This window comes from Pleurodeles waltl, chromosome 3_1 (genome assembly GCF_031143425.1).
Source record: "Pleurodeles waltl isolate 20211129_DDA chromosome 3_1, aPleWal1.hap1.20221129, whole genome shotgun sequence".
NCBI classification, from domain to species: domain Eukaryota; kingdom Metazoa; phylum Chordata; class Amphibia; order Caudata; family Salamandridae; genus Pleurodeles; species Pleurodeles waltl.
This window is the reverse complement of record NC_090440.1, coordinates 1625587362-1625602734: the sequence shown is the minus strand read 5'-3', so window position 1 is coordinate 1625602734 and position 15373 is coordinate 1625587362. Positions and strand designations below refer to the sequence as shown.

General features: G+C 42.1%; 1 protein-coding gene across 2 annotated transcripts in view; it reads right to left on the bottom strand.

Moving 5' to 3' along the window:
* Positions 1 to 15373, bottom strand: part of CERS6 (ceramide synthase 6) — a 958460-nt gene that overhangs the window by 469449 nt on the left and 473638 nt on the right. For both annotated transcript variants that reach the window (XM_069225278.1, XM_069225279.1), the window contains exon 5: positions 13987 to 14037. In XM_069225278.1, coding sequence (XP_069081379.1) covers positions 13987 to 14037 — 51 coding nt within the window. The remainder of the gene's footprint in view (positions 1 to 13986; positions 14038 to 15373) is intronic.

Sequence of the window (15373 nt, the reverse complement as noted above, 5' to 3'; positions counted from 1 at the left end):
TTGAATAAGTTCATATAAAGGCAAAAAATTATGAAAAACATACTGAATGAATAAATGATGAGAACTTTCAAAAATAGTTCCTCAATACAAAAGTCTTAAAAGTGCCTACAACGAACAAGACAAACACACGCTGTCCCAGCCAAATGTCGACGCGTTTCGGCAACAGCCTTCAACTGGACATTGGGAGACATTTTCACACCAAACTATTTATATCCTATAGTCCTTCTTTGCTTTTAACATCATAGCTAAGAAGAAATGTGCAAAAGGGGCGGCCATTTTGTAACGTAACAATCTTAGATTTAAAATCTCAATTTTTATGCCCACGTACTTGGATACAAGTCAAAGTTCCAAACATAGCAAGATTATATATTATATGGTTCCCTAAAATCTTATTATGAAATTTTCACCAGTAAATAATAAATGCATTTTCAATTATTGATTGAATTCTATAAAAGAAAATAACCCACATATACAAATTATTTTACTTAAATATACTAACAATTTTAACTTAGTTGTTTCAAAAGCCTAATATATGAATAAATGATAAACATTATAATCTAAACATCTTCAATTAATAAATATCATTAATATATTCAAACTGTACATGATTTAAATGATAAATAAATTAGCTGACCTATAAATACAAGAGAAGATGATAGAAAAGATAATTCTAAAAGAGACAATTATTGAGTTATTATATATCAATAACCCAAAGAAATTTGATCATAATTGTTACAAACATTTAAATATCTCAACTCATCTTAATAATAAGGCTGAATTCATATATAAATAGATAATTAAATAATTAAATAATTCATCAAAGGGTTAAGATTATATAGAAATAGATATTATATCAATTCAGAAAATTATTATATTCATGATAGAAAGAAGGGATCTTGGCCAATGCAAAAATTGGAACGAAGAGTAAATATGATCCAAGGACATGGACATATATATGAGGAGACTGCTAAATGTACCCCTAAGAGTGCTAATTAAGTGCAAAACAGGAAATAAAGTGTAAAAACATTAAAATACTATATATAGTATGTATGTTTCACAAAGAAACAGTGTCCTTGTCCGGAAATATTGTGGTCAATACAAAATCCCATAAAACTTCTCATAGCAATCCAACTTATTACTTATAGTCGAAATAATCTCCTAGAATCTGATAAGAGACTGCAATGATATCAACATTTACAGATGTACATGAAGTTCCGCATCCAAATTATGACCCCAGGGGTTTTCAGTGCCTAATGATAAAATCATTTTTGATTCTATATATATAACCTACTGACGCTCGCCAGTAGGTAGTTATAATTAAGACTAGTTTCCATTGAAAAAGTGTTTTTTGTTTTGCAAAAGAAACATGGTCCTAACTATAACTACCTACTGGCGACCACCAGTAGGTAATATATATATAGTTCTATTTGTTACTTTGTTTTGTTTTAGGTGTAAACAAAAGAGGTACGTTTTTGCGCATTAGGGCTTAATTTTCTGAGAAATCAGTAATACGCTGGGCTGAATGAATTATAAAGCAAGAGTGGCTTCAGGACATTGCACAACATTTTGCCATGATAATAATTGTTTTTGCACTTTATAGAACTGTGACCTGGTAAAAGACTAGTAAGAATGAATGGGTATGAAATGGTATATTCTTTGAATTAAATTATAATGTTTGAATTTGCAATTTTATTTAGCATCAAGATGATCGTGGTTAAGGACGGTCAAAGCGTATCTGCCATGCCTATTATGCGCATTGTGGTGTGGGGCATGAAAAACTTGTTTTAATGCAAATGAAAATGGCTACCTCCTTTGTGTGATCAACGCTCTGCTGAGCCTAAATGCGCTACTAGTGACACTGGCGACAGTTGAATAAAACCAATAGCAACAATAGACTTTGGAATGCTGGCATATATGCAATAAGAGTTCAGACAGATTTTTATATATATACGTACATTTGTGTGTGTGTGTATAGCACTAACCTAGCTAAAAGGCATGGGAGTGCTGTACAGGGGCAAATGCTAGGAAACAGTTAATAAGTGATTTAGAGCATTGGGAGCAGAAGTGTTGTGTTACATAGTTGTGATGAAGTGTTCTTTAAAGAAATATATAATATATAAGAATAACTCTTTTCTAAATTGAAGAAACGCTGTGGCAGTCCTGATAGAAATAATGATGCTATTTCAAATTGTAGGTGAACAAACAGTAAATACATTTTGCTTTATTTGCTTCTCTTTAACTAGTCTTTATTTCCAGCCTGTTGGAGTCTAGATGCAGGTGGCGAGAGCCACCAAAGATGTTGAGGGTGCTCTCAGGATGGCTTTGTAAATGAAGCAGCTGGTCTGAAGGAGGTGCGGTCTACTATGTGGAGTCAGAGAAATTGATCAGGGTAGCAATGACGTGATTATATTTTTTCAGGACCTGGAGATGCGTACTGCAGTGGATAGGATTCTCTCATGGGTGCACCATTGTGAGGTCACAGGCCATTCCCATCATTCAGATGTGACAGTTCTGGAGTAGCTTTCTAGGAGAAACAGTTTCTCTTTTTTGAGTAGTGAGAGCTTGTAGTAAGTAGTCTTTGTTTTTTTTGCATGTATTCCAAGGGTGAGGTTGGTGTCCAGGATAAATCCAAGCGGCCTGGTATTGGGTAAAAGAAGGGGCTTGAAGCCGTAAGGGTTATTGCCAGTGAGCAAGGTTTGAACTATTTCTTATTATTATTCTTGGTATGTAACAGGAAATATGTCTTGGTGGGATTGGGCTTAAGATGGGTGCTAGGCATCAAGGTCTGGATGAGATGTAGACAGTGCTTGAGGCATTGGATATCTAGAAAAGATGAACATTTACACAGAATTGTGGATCATTGGCATATTGGTGAATGTGCATGCTTTCAGCAGTGAGTGGAGCCCTCATTAGAATCATGTAAAGGTTAAAGATTACAGGACAGATTGGAACCTGGGGGGACTCCACATGTCGTAGGGATCTTCTGGGATCTGGAGCTGCCCATTTGATTGGGAAAGTAGGAGAAAAAACAAGGAAGGATGTTACGAGGAATTTGGGATATCTATGAGGGTGGAAGATGCAATATTTTGTCCATCTTTGCATGCAGGCTTCTGACAGAAATTCACAAGGCCACCCACCCCTTGATTTTGACTCCAATGAGTCACCAACAACTCTTGGGGACAAGGCCTTTTCAATAACAGTAGGGGTGTGTTAGACCTGAGAGCCTTAGGGTGGTCACCCCTAACTTTTTGCTTGCCTCCCTCCACTTTTTAGATACTGTTTTTGCTGGTTTTAAGACTGCACACTTTACCACTGCTAACCAGTACTAAAGTGCATATGCTCTCTCCCTTTAAACATGGTAACATTGGATCATACCCAATTGGACTATTTAATTTACTTATAAGTCCCTAGTAGAGTGCACTCTGTGTGCCCAGGACCTGTAGATTAAATGCTGCTAGTGGGCCTGCAGCACAGATTGTGCCACCCACTAAAGTAACCCCTTAACCTTGTCTCAGACCTGCCATTGCAAGGCCTATGTGTGCAGTTTCACTGCCAATTCGACTTGGCATTTAAAAGTACTTGCCAAGCCTAAAACTCCCCTTTTTCTACATATAAAACACCTCTAAGGTATGCCCTAGGTAACCCATAGGGCAGGGTACTGTGTAGGCAAAAGGCAGGACATGTACCTATGTAGTTTACATGTCCTGGTAGTGTAAAACTCCTAAATTCGTTTTTACACTACTGTGAGGCCTGCTCCCTTCATAGGCTAACATTGGGGCTGCCCTCATACATTGTTTGAGTGGTAGATGCTGATCTGAAAGGAGTAGGAAGGTCATATTTGGTATGACCAGAATGGTGACATTAAGTCCTGCTGACTGGTGAAGTTGGATTTAATATTACTATTTTAGAAATGCCACTTTTAGAAATCTTTCTGTGCCTTACAGTCCACGTCTAGCTGGGTTTAGTTGACAGGTCCTTGTGCATTCACTCAGACACGACCCAAACACAGGATACTCAGCCTCACTTGCATACATCTGCATTTTGAATGGGTCTTCCTGGGCTGGGTGGGTGGAGGGCCTGCTCTCACACAAAGGACTGCCACACCCCCTACTGGGACCCTGGCAGACATTTATTGAACTGAAAGGGGACCTGGTCCACTTCTAAGCCACTCTTTGAAGTCTCCCCCACTTCAAAGGCACATTTTGGTATTTAAACAGGGCCTCTGCCCCTACCAACTCAGACACTTCCTGGAGAAGAAACTTGTAACCAGAACCTGCATCCTGCCAAGAAGAACTGCCTGGCTGCCCAAAGGACTCACCTGACTGCTTTCTGTGAAGGACTGCTGCCTTGCTGTTGCCCTGCTGCCCTGCTGCTCTCTGGCTGAGGAGAAGATGTGCTCTCCAAGGGCTTGGATTGAGCTTGCCTCCTGTTCCCTGAAGTCTCAGGACCAAAAAGACTTCATCTCTTCAAGAAGGATTCCTTGTGAGGCGTAATTCGACCCACAGCCTGCCAGAAATGACGCACAGCCTGCACCACAGTGAAAATTTCACTGCACACCGAACCAGAACGACGCTGCCCGACTTCGCAACGAGAAGATCGAAGCAGCGCCAGCGTAGCGACCGGAAATTTGATGCACGGCCCACTGGATTGACGCATAGCCGAGCCGGAACAAAGCAGCCCCCCTTCCAGTGAGGAATCGACGCAGCGCCTGCCGTGCGGTACAAAATTCGACACAATGCCCACCGGATCGACGCAGCTCCTGTGACTTCGTCCTGCCAGTGCAGGAAATCCACGCACCGTCCCCGGGGCGTCTGAAAACCCTGCAACCCAAAGAGGATCCACGACCGAGCACTGGAAATCGACGCACAGCCGTCCCTGTCTGGAAACTAAACGACGCATTACTGTGTGCGGCCCGAGAAATCGACGCAGACCCCTTTATTTCCACGCTTCTCCTCTTCTGCGGCCCCTTGCGGAGATTTTTCATGTGAACCAGGTACTTTGTGCTTGAAAGAGATTTTGGGGGTCATTCTGACCCTGGCGGTAAAATCCGCCAGGGCCAACGACCGCGGGAGCACCGCCAACAGGCTGGCGGTGCTCCCTTGGGCATTTTGACCGCGGCGGTACAGCCGCGGTCAGAAACAGAAAACCGGCGGTGTACCGCCGGTTTTCCGCTGCCCTGGGGAATCCTCCATGGGGATTCCGACCCCCATACCGCCATCCTGTTCTTGGCGGTTTTGGCCGCCAGGCAGAGGATGGCGGTATGGGGTGTCGTGGGGCCCCTGGGGGCCCCTGCAGTGCCCATGCCAATAGCATGGGCACTGCAGGGGCCCCCGTAACAGGGCCCCACCAAGACTGCAACTGCACCCGTCGCACCCCTTCCACTCCGCCGGCTCCATTCGGAGCTGGCATCCTCATGGAAGGGTGTTTCCCGCTGGGCTGGCGGGCGGCCTTCTGGCGGTCGCCCGCCAGCCCAGCGGGAAACCCAGAATACCCGCGGCGGTCTTTTGACCGCGCAGGGGTATTCTGGCGGTCCCAGCCAGAATGACCCCCTTTGTTTGCTTTTAAAAGACTGAAGACACTTTGGGGGTCATTCTGACCCTGACGGGCGGCGGAGGCCGCCCGCCAGAGTTCCCCCCTCCAGAACACCGCTCCGCGGTCATAAGACCGGTGCAGTGATTCTGGCTTTTGCACTGGGCTGGCGGGCAGCCGCCAAAAGGCCGCCCGCCAGCCCAGTGCAAAAGAGCCTTCCCACGAGGACGCCGGCTCAGAATTGAGCCGGCGGAGTGGGAAGGTGCGACAGGTGCAGTGGCACCTGTCGCGTATTTCAGTGTCTGCAATGCAGACACTGAAATACAATGTGGGGCCCTCTTACGGGGGCACCTGCAGTGCCCATGCCATTGGCATGGGCACTGCAGGGGCCCCCAGGGGCCCCACGACAACCCATACCGCCATCCTGTTCCTGGCGGGAGAACCGCCAGGAACAGGATGGCGGTATGGGCTGTCAGAATCCCCCATGGCGGCGCAGCAAGCTGCGCCGCCATGGGGGATTCCCAGGGCAGCGGAAAACCGGCGGGAGACCGCCGGTTTTCCCTTTCTGACCGCGGCCAAACCGCCGCGGACAGAATGCCCTGCGGGGCACCGCCAGCCTGTTGGCGGTGCTCCCGCCGACCCTGGCCCTGGCGGTAGTGAACCGCCGGGGTCAGAATCACCCCCTTTATATCACTTTTCAGTGATATCTCTACATTTACTTATTGCATCTTTGATTGTTTTGACCTGCATTTATCCAGAAAAATATTACATATTTTTCTTAACACTGTGTGGTGTATTTTTGTGGAGCTATATGGTGTTTTTGTATGATTTTTTGCACAAATACTTTACACATTGCCTTCTAAGTTAGCCCTGACTGCTTAGTGCCAAGCTACCAGAGGGTGGGCACAGGATAATTGGGATTATGTGTGACTTACCCTGACTAGAGTGAGGGTCCTTGCTTGGACCGGGGGTAACCTGACTGCCACCCAAAGACCCCATTTCTAACAGGGTGGATTGCGAGAAAAGAAGGACTATCTAGTCAAGTGGAAAGCAAGTGGGAATAAGTACCTTATATGCATCAGAGGTCACCTTTGCGTGTCCCCTTTTGTTTCCTCCCCTCATTGTGAGTTTTCAAAGGTATATGGCTATGCTTTTACATGCACAACTTTGTCCACTTTAATACACTGCAAGTGCCCCGAGGTCAACTTTACACTGATGCTCATTTCTAATAGTATTTACAGGCTTTTTCTCCCACAAGTGAATATCAACATACTAACAAATAGGTCAAAGACCACCCACTTTCTTTTGCCACGCTGGGCTTATGACATGGATGGCCCACATCATTACTTTACTGACAGGTGCACCTTAGGGTTTTCATTACACTTTCTGTCTCTTGCTATCAAGGCCCCTACTAACGACCAAAACCACATGCCTGCAGCACGAGGCTCATGCACCTCCAGTGCTTTCCAGAGACACTTATTTATAAATCCGTTCCTTCTCATGGATTTTGCTTGAGTGATTTTGACACCAAAATCTAAGCGCCCACATAAATGGGCATGATCTATTATTCTTAAATAGAATGCCAATATTATTACAGGGACAGAGCACCAAAACTAAACTTAGTAAACTGAGGGCCTGATTTATATATCAGCGAACAAGTTACCCCGTCACAACAGTGATGGATATCCCATCAGTTGAAATCTAAATACCATCATATCCTATCGGATTTAGATTTAGTCGATCGTCGACGTTGGGACGGAGAAACTCATCTGCCAATATCTAAATCAGGCCCTAAATCATTAATCTTCAGGTGATTTTGACAATTGAGTATTTGGTTCATGTTTTGGATCTGAAGGACAGTGTACAGGGCAGAATCCTTTCTTAATTACATTGCTGGGGCTCCTTTAAAGGAATTTAGCTTTGAAAATCAACAGTCACTCTTGAGGCGGAGAAAAGAGAAAATAGCGCTGGCTAGCATGAATAGAGAAGTGAAACGAATGCTTTAGAGGAAAACAATCCGATACTTCTGATAAGGGGTACTGAGGAACATATTTTTTTATTTAAACGTATTTATAATATGCATGATTTTTTAACTATAGGCCAAATTGTGCTAGGCTAATTTCGACATTATATGAGCAGAGACCTTAAAACTGCCTGTATTGTTGTTGCATGTTAAGTCAGTTAACAATTCATGTTTTAATGAATTTCATGATGACTTGTTTTCCCAACAAATAGGAGTCTGGTGTTTTCTTCAATTACGTGTTTTGTTATTTCTCAGGAAACTAGCAACTCTCAAAGGAGACTGACAAGCCAAAGGTATTTATGGAGATACTGACACATTGAAATGTATAATGATGCGAATGCCATTTCTAAATATTTCAATGATATTCACATCTATCAGGGTCACACATCAATATGCTTAAGAAAACACCCGATTTGTCATATAGGTTTTTAAAAGACACGAAGGAGAGAGAAAATCAATACCACGTCATTGCTGCGAATTTCATAGTCTGACTTTACATGCAAGTATAGCCTTTGAAAACATGAATTTTGTCCATATGTGTCACGTCAATGTGGCTACAAGTTATTTAATTTAGTACATGGTACAGTCCATTGTTCTCTTTTGCATCTATTCAACTCAGTGACCTGTAGCCATTGGGGCATTCAGTTGGGTGCATATTTTTTACATTTTGGAATGTGCAACCAGTCTTCTAGGACCATTCTCATCCATAAAGAATATTTTGAAAGTTAGAATCATGATGTAATGTGTGATATTAGTTGTACTTTAAAGGCTGCACTACTAAGCACCTTCGGGCTCCTTTATATAAACTGCAACATGTGCGTTTGTGTAGTGGCCACACAAGGAACTGCCCGCTCCCTGTAACAAAACAGTAAAGCATGTGGAATTATATATTGTGTCATTGTACATCTTAGAGTAATATAATTTATGCCTTATGTGCGGTTTAATTATATGCACTAATGGTGTGTCTACCAGTTTGGTGGTGAGCTTAAACATAACTTTAAAGTTATAGGTGAGTTACTCCTAAACTGTGGCAGGCAGCCTGAGTGGCCGCAAGAATGACCATGCCAAGATTATGGGTTTGGCGAAGAAACCCATTGACCCCATCATAAACTGCACGTCACATGTTGTTTTTTTAGCTATCCCTTAGCTCACCACCATGGTTCATGCAAAATGAAACATGCGTTGGTCAGCATGATAATTTTTTTTACATAAGGCTCTGCTACATAAAAAAAAAAAAAAAAAAAACAGATATGTCCACAGCCTAGGTGCCAATTCTTCAACATTTTGCATAATGTGGAATGTTAAATGATTTTTACAGGTTCCTAAAAATATTCTACCACAATTGGTTTTCGATCATCGACTTCATTAATATTTAAAATAAAATGGATTGCTGTGTATTCCTCTCGGAATGACCAAATGATGTGTAGAATTACCATCGTCTGCTGAAAAAATTGCAGGACAAACAAATATCTGCCAGTATCTACAGCAGCTACACAAAACAACCAGGAGTAAATATGCTCTGTCAATAGTTAATAATTCATATCATCTGCTGTACCATGTTTAAATGGAAGAAGTCGGCATGGAGCTCCTGCAACACCAATCACTCTTCTTTCACTACCTGGTATTTAGTGAGCATGTCACTCACCCTTCACACTTATGCATCTCGTGTAGGATTTACCCTTTTGTAAGAGCTGCTCAGAGATTATGTTCTTTTTGCAGTACTGCCCACTGTGAAAGCAGGATAGTAAAAATATGTGAGAGAGACCAAACATCTGATCATATTGCAAGTCAAGACTTTCAAGTTATAAATGCAGTTGTCTATCCACAGACCTTTATGAGGCAGATGTTTGTCCAATATGAGTAGGTTTTAAATAATTAACTCAGCTGTAATAGACATCAGTCTATAAGTGAATCCATCCTAAGTACCCATGCCTTCCTGGTTAATTACTTACTGCCCTGTAATTTAGCTCCTGACCCACAGATTTGCTTTACTGTAAAAAACAATTCCACAGCGCATTTCTCTATAGTTTTCCAAAATAGTAGATCTAGGCCATGCCTATAGCTCCCTAAACTCCTTCCAAATCTAGACCGCAAATGACCACTCCAAAAAAGTCCACTCTCCTTTAATATATCTGTATTCCCACTACTGGTTCTCTTACACAAAGGGTGCACTTTTGCTGTGGGTGCCTCAGCGCACCTTTCAATAGGTGCACTGTGCACAAACAGGAAAAGTGTGCCCCCCAGGGCAGCTGCAAACTTGTTTTGTCCTTGGGGTAGCACATTCGAGTAAAATAGAATGGCTGCTTCAAAGCCGCTCTGTGTTTCATTGTGCAGGCAGCAACCTGCCTACACTTTAATTAAAGGTTCATTTGCAGGCAGGTGGAGTGCATGACTGCACCCTCCTGCAATGGAATGCCTGTGAGGCCCCTCGTTTCCTCTCTCCATATGTCTTCCATCAGGGGGCACACTGAGAGTGCATCACCTTTTTGTGTCACACTTTCATTGTGCCTCCTGATAGCTTCTTTACACTTGCATCCATTATACAGCGCAGGAGCAGAGGTGAAGATTTTCCCTCTTTTGGATGGGCTAACGCCATGATACAAATGAGGGAGCAGCCTCTTGAGATAGCGCTGGAGCTACTTGTTCGCCAGCGCTATCTGTATTACAGAAGGCGCCACACAAGTGCATGGAGCGACTTCTATAATACCAAAATGCAAAGGGGGCACATAGTGGGTACACATACCTACTGCAGCCACAAGGCACTCTTTGTAATATGTCCTCATATGGTTAAAGACTCCACCAGGTCTAACATGCTCCTTCCTATTCTGGGGTCTTTTGACAGGTAGATCTGATCTGAGAACATACTGCAGTGACACAAAAGCCTGAAATTAGACCAGTTGAAGATGGAAAGGATGAGGTGTAAAAACAACAGTTGCCCATGAGCCCAGAACGTCAGCTTGAGGGAAGAGATACAGCCATCATTTTAGACTGGCCAACCTTTTCGGCAGAAATGCAAGAACCTCAAAGAGTCATTTTTACATTGTAGATAATAAACACAGTACTTGTCCATTGATTGTCTTATCACAACAAGATTGATCTTATGAGTTAAGGACCTTCCAGTGGGATCTTCTTTAGACATGCCGCTGTCCAAAGCTATTTGGAAAAAGCACTTTACCCACAGTTTGCCAATGCATGCTTCATCATAGGTGACCTCCGCACCAAGGTAGGTAAACGCAAAATCGATTGTTTCAACCATTTCTTGGAGTTCCAGCTCGATAAAAGCAGGGATTCAAACATAGTAAAAATAACTCAGGGTGTAACAAAAATGTATTCCTTTTATTTGGTGGTAAAGATGGTTAAGGAATATGTTACTTACCCTATAAGCATCTGTTAATTGCATGTACTGCTGTAGATTCACATAGCCTGCATACTCCCGCCATCTAGTGTTGGCTCTGGGGTTGTGTTTTTTTGCTTCAAATAAGTCTCCTCTTGGTGATAATGTGCATGGGCATCAATTCCTTTGTTAGATTGTTTTCTCTTCATCGTCGGGTTCAGCCATGTGTGCCTTCACTCTGTTTTCAACTCGGTTATGGTTCCAGCTTTGGTTCCACTTCCAGTCCCTTCCATTGGTATTGTTTACGTTTTCCTAAATGTGCATCAACAAACAAGCTCGCCAGTTCGACTTCGTTCGACCAAAGGCTCATCAGGGCACCGCCCTTCAGGGCCCACCTTCAAACGCCATCTCAGTTTCAAACAATGCCTAATTGGTGATGAAACGCACGCCTTTTGGGTACCGCCCGCGTTGTCATGCGAAGTACCCCCGCACTAACCAGCACTCTGTGTGCAGCTTGTGCCCACCCCAGAGCACAAAGAAGTGGATTGCGACACGTGCAAGTATTTCCAATCCAAAAATATACTTCGGAATCATAGATCATGCCACCTTGAGATGTCCTACAGAGTCACAGAAGACACTTCTGACATATTCGGTGACAAGCACTCCCAGGAGCAGCCATTCATGGAAGACGAGGAGTTCTGGCTTCGAGCTTGAGATTGAAATGGAGGACATTACACTAGCTCAACCTGTTAGTAGGGAACCCCCTGCCCTTCAGCCCAAGTGGACCACAAAAGTTCAGTACTTCTGGTCACAGAGCCTGAGGTTCCTGGTCTACCACTACTGTCTAGCCATGGTCTGCAGCAAAACATCGCTATGGACACCCCGCCCTCTGGCCTGGCGCCAAAAGCACATTTCAAGCCTCAAAGCCAAAAGCTTCAGAAGAGGTCGAAATTGAGTTCCGAACCTGCCTCTGATCATCACGTGGGACACACACCAGGAGAAGATCCACATCCAGGCTGAGAGTGGACAAATCCTGGCTAAGGCTTCCTCTCTTCCAGCCCCTAAAAAGAAGCTTACCTCTGAGGACGCTTTGAACATGTGAGTCTCTCCTAAAAGGAAGCCAATGGACAAGGCTACCAGCCCTCCCCCCTCAAATGTGCCACACCACCTTTACCACCCCTACCTCCACCTCTACCTCCACCAATACCAGACTCTCCTTCGCCCCCACCTCATGCAGGAGATCCATTAGATATTTCACCAGAGGGGTCACCACACACAGATCCTTGTGAGTATGGCAGGCCACAGCAAGATGACCTCTGGGACACCTATGACATCGATCCTCTGGCTGACACAGATCCTGATCTCTATCCTGCATGGCCTTCTCTCCCTGAAGATGCTACCTCATATCAAGAGGTTATAGCCATGACCACTGCTTTTCATTATGAAGAGCTACACAAAGAACCCTTAGAGGATGACTTCCTCTTCAACACGCTGTCCATCACACATAGGGCCTCTCAATATCTGTTCAGGCTTAAAGGCACCCTTAAACATGCAGATGATGCTCCCAAAGTTGCTGTGCTGTGCTGCGTTGCGTGACAGGAAGGGAGCAGAAGAGTGCCATATTCACATAGAAATGGTATTCCCCTCCCCTCTCCCAGGCGCCAGCGCTGATTTCAGCTGCTGTGTGCCACACACACACACCTTAGCCCCATAGTGCTAGCGTTTGTGTATGTAGCATAGGTTTTGTACAGGAAGGGTGTCTTTCCTGTACATATTAGTGTGCCTAGACAAGTGGAAATGTATGCTGTCACACAATGTCTAGGCCCCAGAGGGAACGATTACCATGATTTTGCATCTTGCATCCGTATGTATATGACCTGCTTATGCCCTGCTATAGGAAAAAAACATTTTTTTTTTATTTTTTTTTATCTACCTATTGAGTTAACTTTTGGCTCAAAAATACGTAGTCAATTCTTGATTAAGTCTATGAATAAAAGAAAATTAACTATACTTTGTTGTGTAAAAAATAAATAAATAAATATGTTAGAGTAGAAGTTCAGCAAACAAGCATCAATCATAGTCAGTTGCTCACAGCATGTTTATTGTTCAGTGAGGTAATGTGCAATGTACAGCTGGATGCCATAATTGGAGTACTGGTATATTAGCCCCGTGTTAAGAGATGGCATATACAGACATGCATGCATGTTGCTTTCCTAACATGAGAAAATTATATTTTATACCAAATCCTTACTTTAAAATGTTTCCATCATAAAACATATCTCCTAAGCCAGTGATAGCTTTTTTGATTGAAAGGTGAAAAATAATCAGTTCTAAAGGACAGCAATTATTTTCTAATGCACTCACTAAGCATCTGTGCCTAAGTGTTAGAGCACATTCTTAATTGACTTGCAAGAGTATTAAATCTGTCATTTCAAAAGCCAAACAAACGTTTATGGCCTGTGTATCTTCATGGCTGTTTATAAATCTAAATTGCAGTTTTTGTTCCATAGGCAAATGCAGTACACGTCCTCTGCAGTCCTACATCTGGAATTTAACCTTTCTACAGGCTGCATTGTTGAGGTCTCAATCTAAATAACCATCAAATATGTCAATTAAATTTGCAAAACAGTTTTCGAAACTAGGTCATATGTAAATTGGAGAATATCAGCAGGTCCCACACTCCCACAGGTAGAAATACCAGTTAGCCATGATATCATGAAAAAAAAGGATTTTCTACGTTTAATATTTGTGGGCACTGACACAAATTTTACATCCGGATGATTGGAAATTACAACTGAATACAAATTTCACGATATGAAACAGATGACAATTTGACACCAATGGTAAATATCACTTACAAATGGCAGTATTCATGCACCCGTTATAAAGTGAAATGCAGTATATCACCAGAAACAACTGTATATCATTATCCTTTATCAGCTATTTTTTAAAGCACATACTAGATAAGATCATGTAGTTTTTACCTACTATTATCAGCAAACTTTGTTATTACCTTTGTTTTGATTGTTTTGTTTAATATTTTAATTTCCTATTTTTGCAATATAAAGTGTATTCAGGCAAAGACAAAACTTCAAATTACCTGGTATGGATAGTTGTACCAACACTGTCTTGTATTCCATAGCCACGGAGTCTGGAAAAGACAGAAAGGAGCATTTTAAAAGGTGTCCACAATATTTATTTGACCACATGACAAAATTAGTAGTTTAGGAATTAATGTGTTTTTTGAAAAGTGCATTGTTTAGTACTGTTTATTGATAGTGACAGGTTGATCGGCACGGTTTGAGTGTAGGGGGAGACAATATGCTGCTTTCCAGAAGCATCAGTTATCAGGTTGAGAGATACACTCTAGATTGACGTTCACTATCAACAGACTTTTAAAACACGAAGCTTAAGTATTTGTTAATGTACATGAGTTATCATCTTGTAGAACATATTCTAAGTCTGCTTCCTTTTTCATATCAACCATATGCATCACCTTATCTTTCCTCCTTAATTCTATTCCTCTTTTGGCCTTGTCTTATTGTCTTGTGTTGTATGCGGTTGCTTGAAAATGGAATAGTAATTATTAAATCCAAGACAAATCACTGATGTTTGCATATTCATTGGGAAATACATCTCATTCTTGATATCAGGATATTTGTAAGACACGTGCTTCGTTCCACCATATGAACCCAAACGAATACTTGCTATTCCCCTGGTAAATGTAAAGATTTAAACTAATTGAATATTGATGTTCTTGCTGTATGAGAAGCAGCAACCTAACTCAGGAAACAGTTACAATTTAGTTTTGGGACTTGTTGTTCAAACGTTAAAACCTAAAGTGTAAGCAAGTCTTGTGGATTACAATTTTAAACTAACAGTGCTATATAAGCAACTACTAAATAAATAACTTCTCCATTCCTCTCATGGGCTTCTCCATCGTCACATGGTGCTTGAATAGATTGTCAAATAATGGTATATTTGACAGAGCAACGTTTTTAAACAGAGTACAGGAAAATTGGTTGTGTAATAAGGCCTGTTAAATGTTGTGCTTTATCTACATATCTACAGCCAAGTGGTGCACTTTGACCAAAATCATAAGGATAGAAATTGCAAGTTTAATTCACAATGACATCTTGGGCATTGCCTTGTCATTACCTGTGATTTGGATGGTGCAACAGAAAGGTAAATTACATGACATAAAATGACATAAAAGTTTGAATCAAAACATCCATATTAAGTACCAAATGAATTTGAGCAAGTCCACAGTTTCTCTGAAGCAGATTAAAATACTCTAAAATTGATTTAATTTTCTCAATTCTGTGAAATCTTTTCACAGATAGAGAGCTAGAATCTGGGTCCACATATTGCATTCCCCATGTATGTGACTGAGAAGGCATGGACAATTATCAGGTTTACACATCTATCAATGTAAATGAGTAGCTACCAATAGCAAGGTTGCTTTCACCACAAGGTGCAGGGTGAAG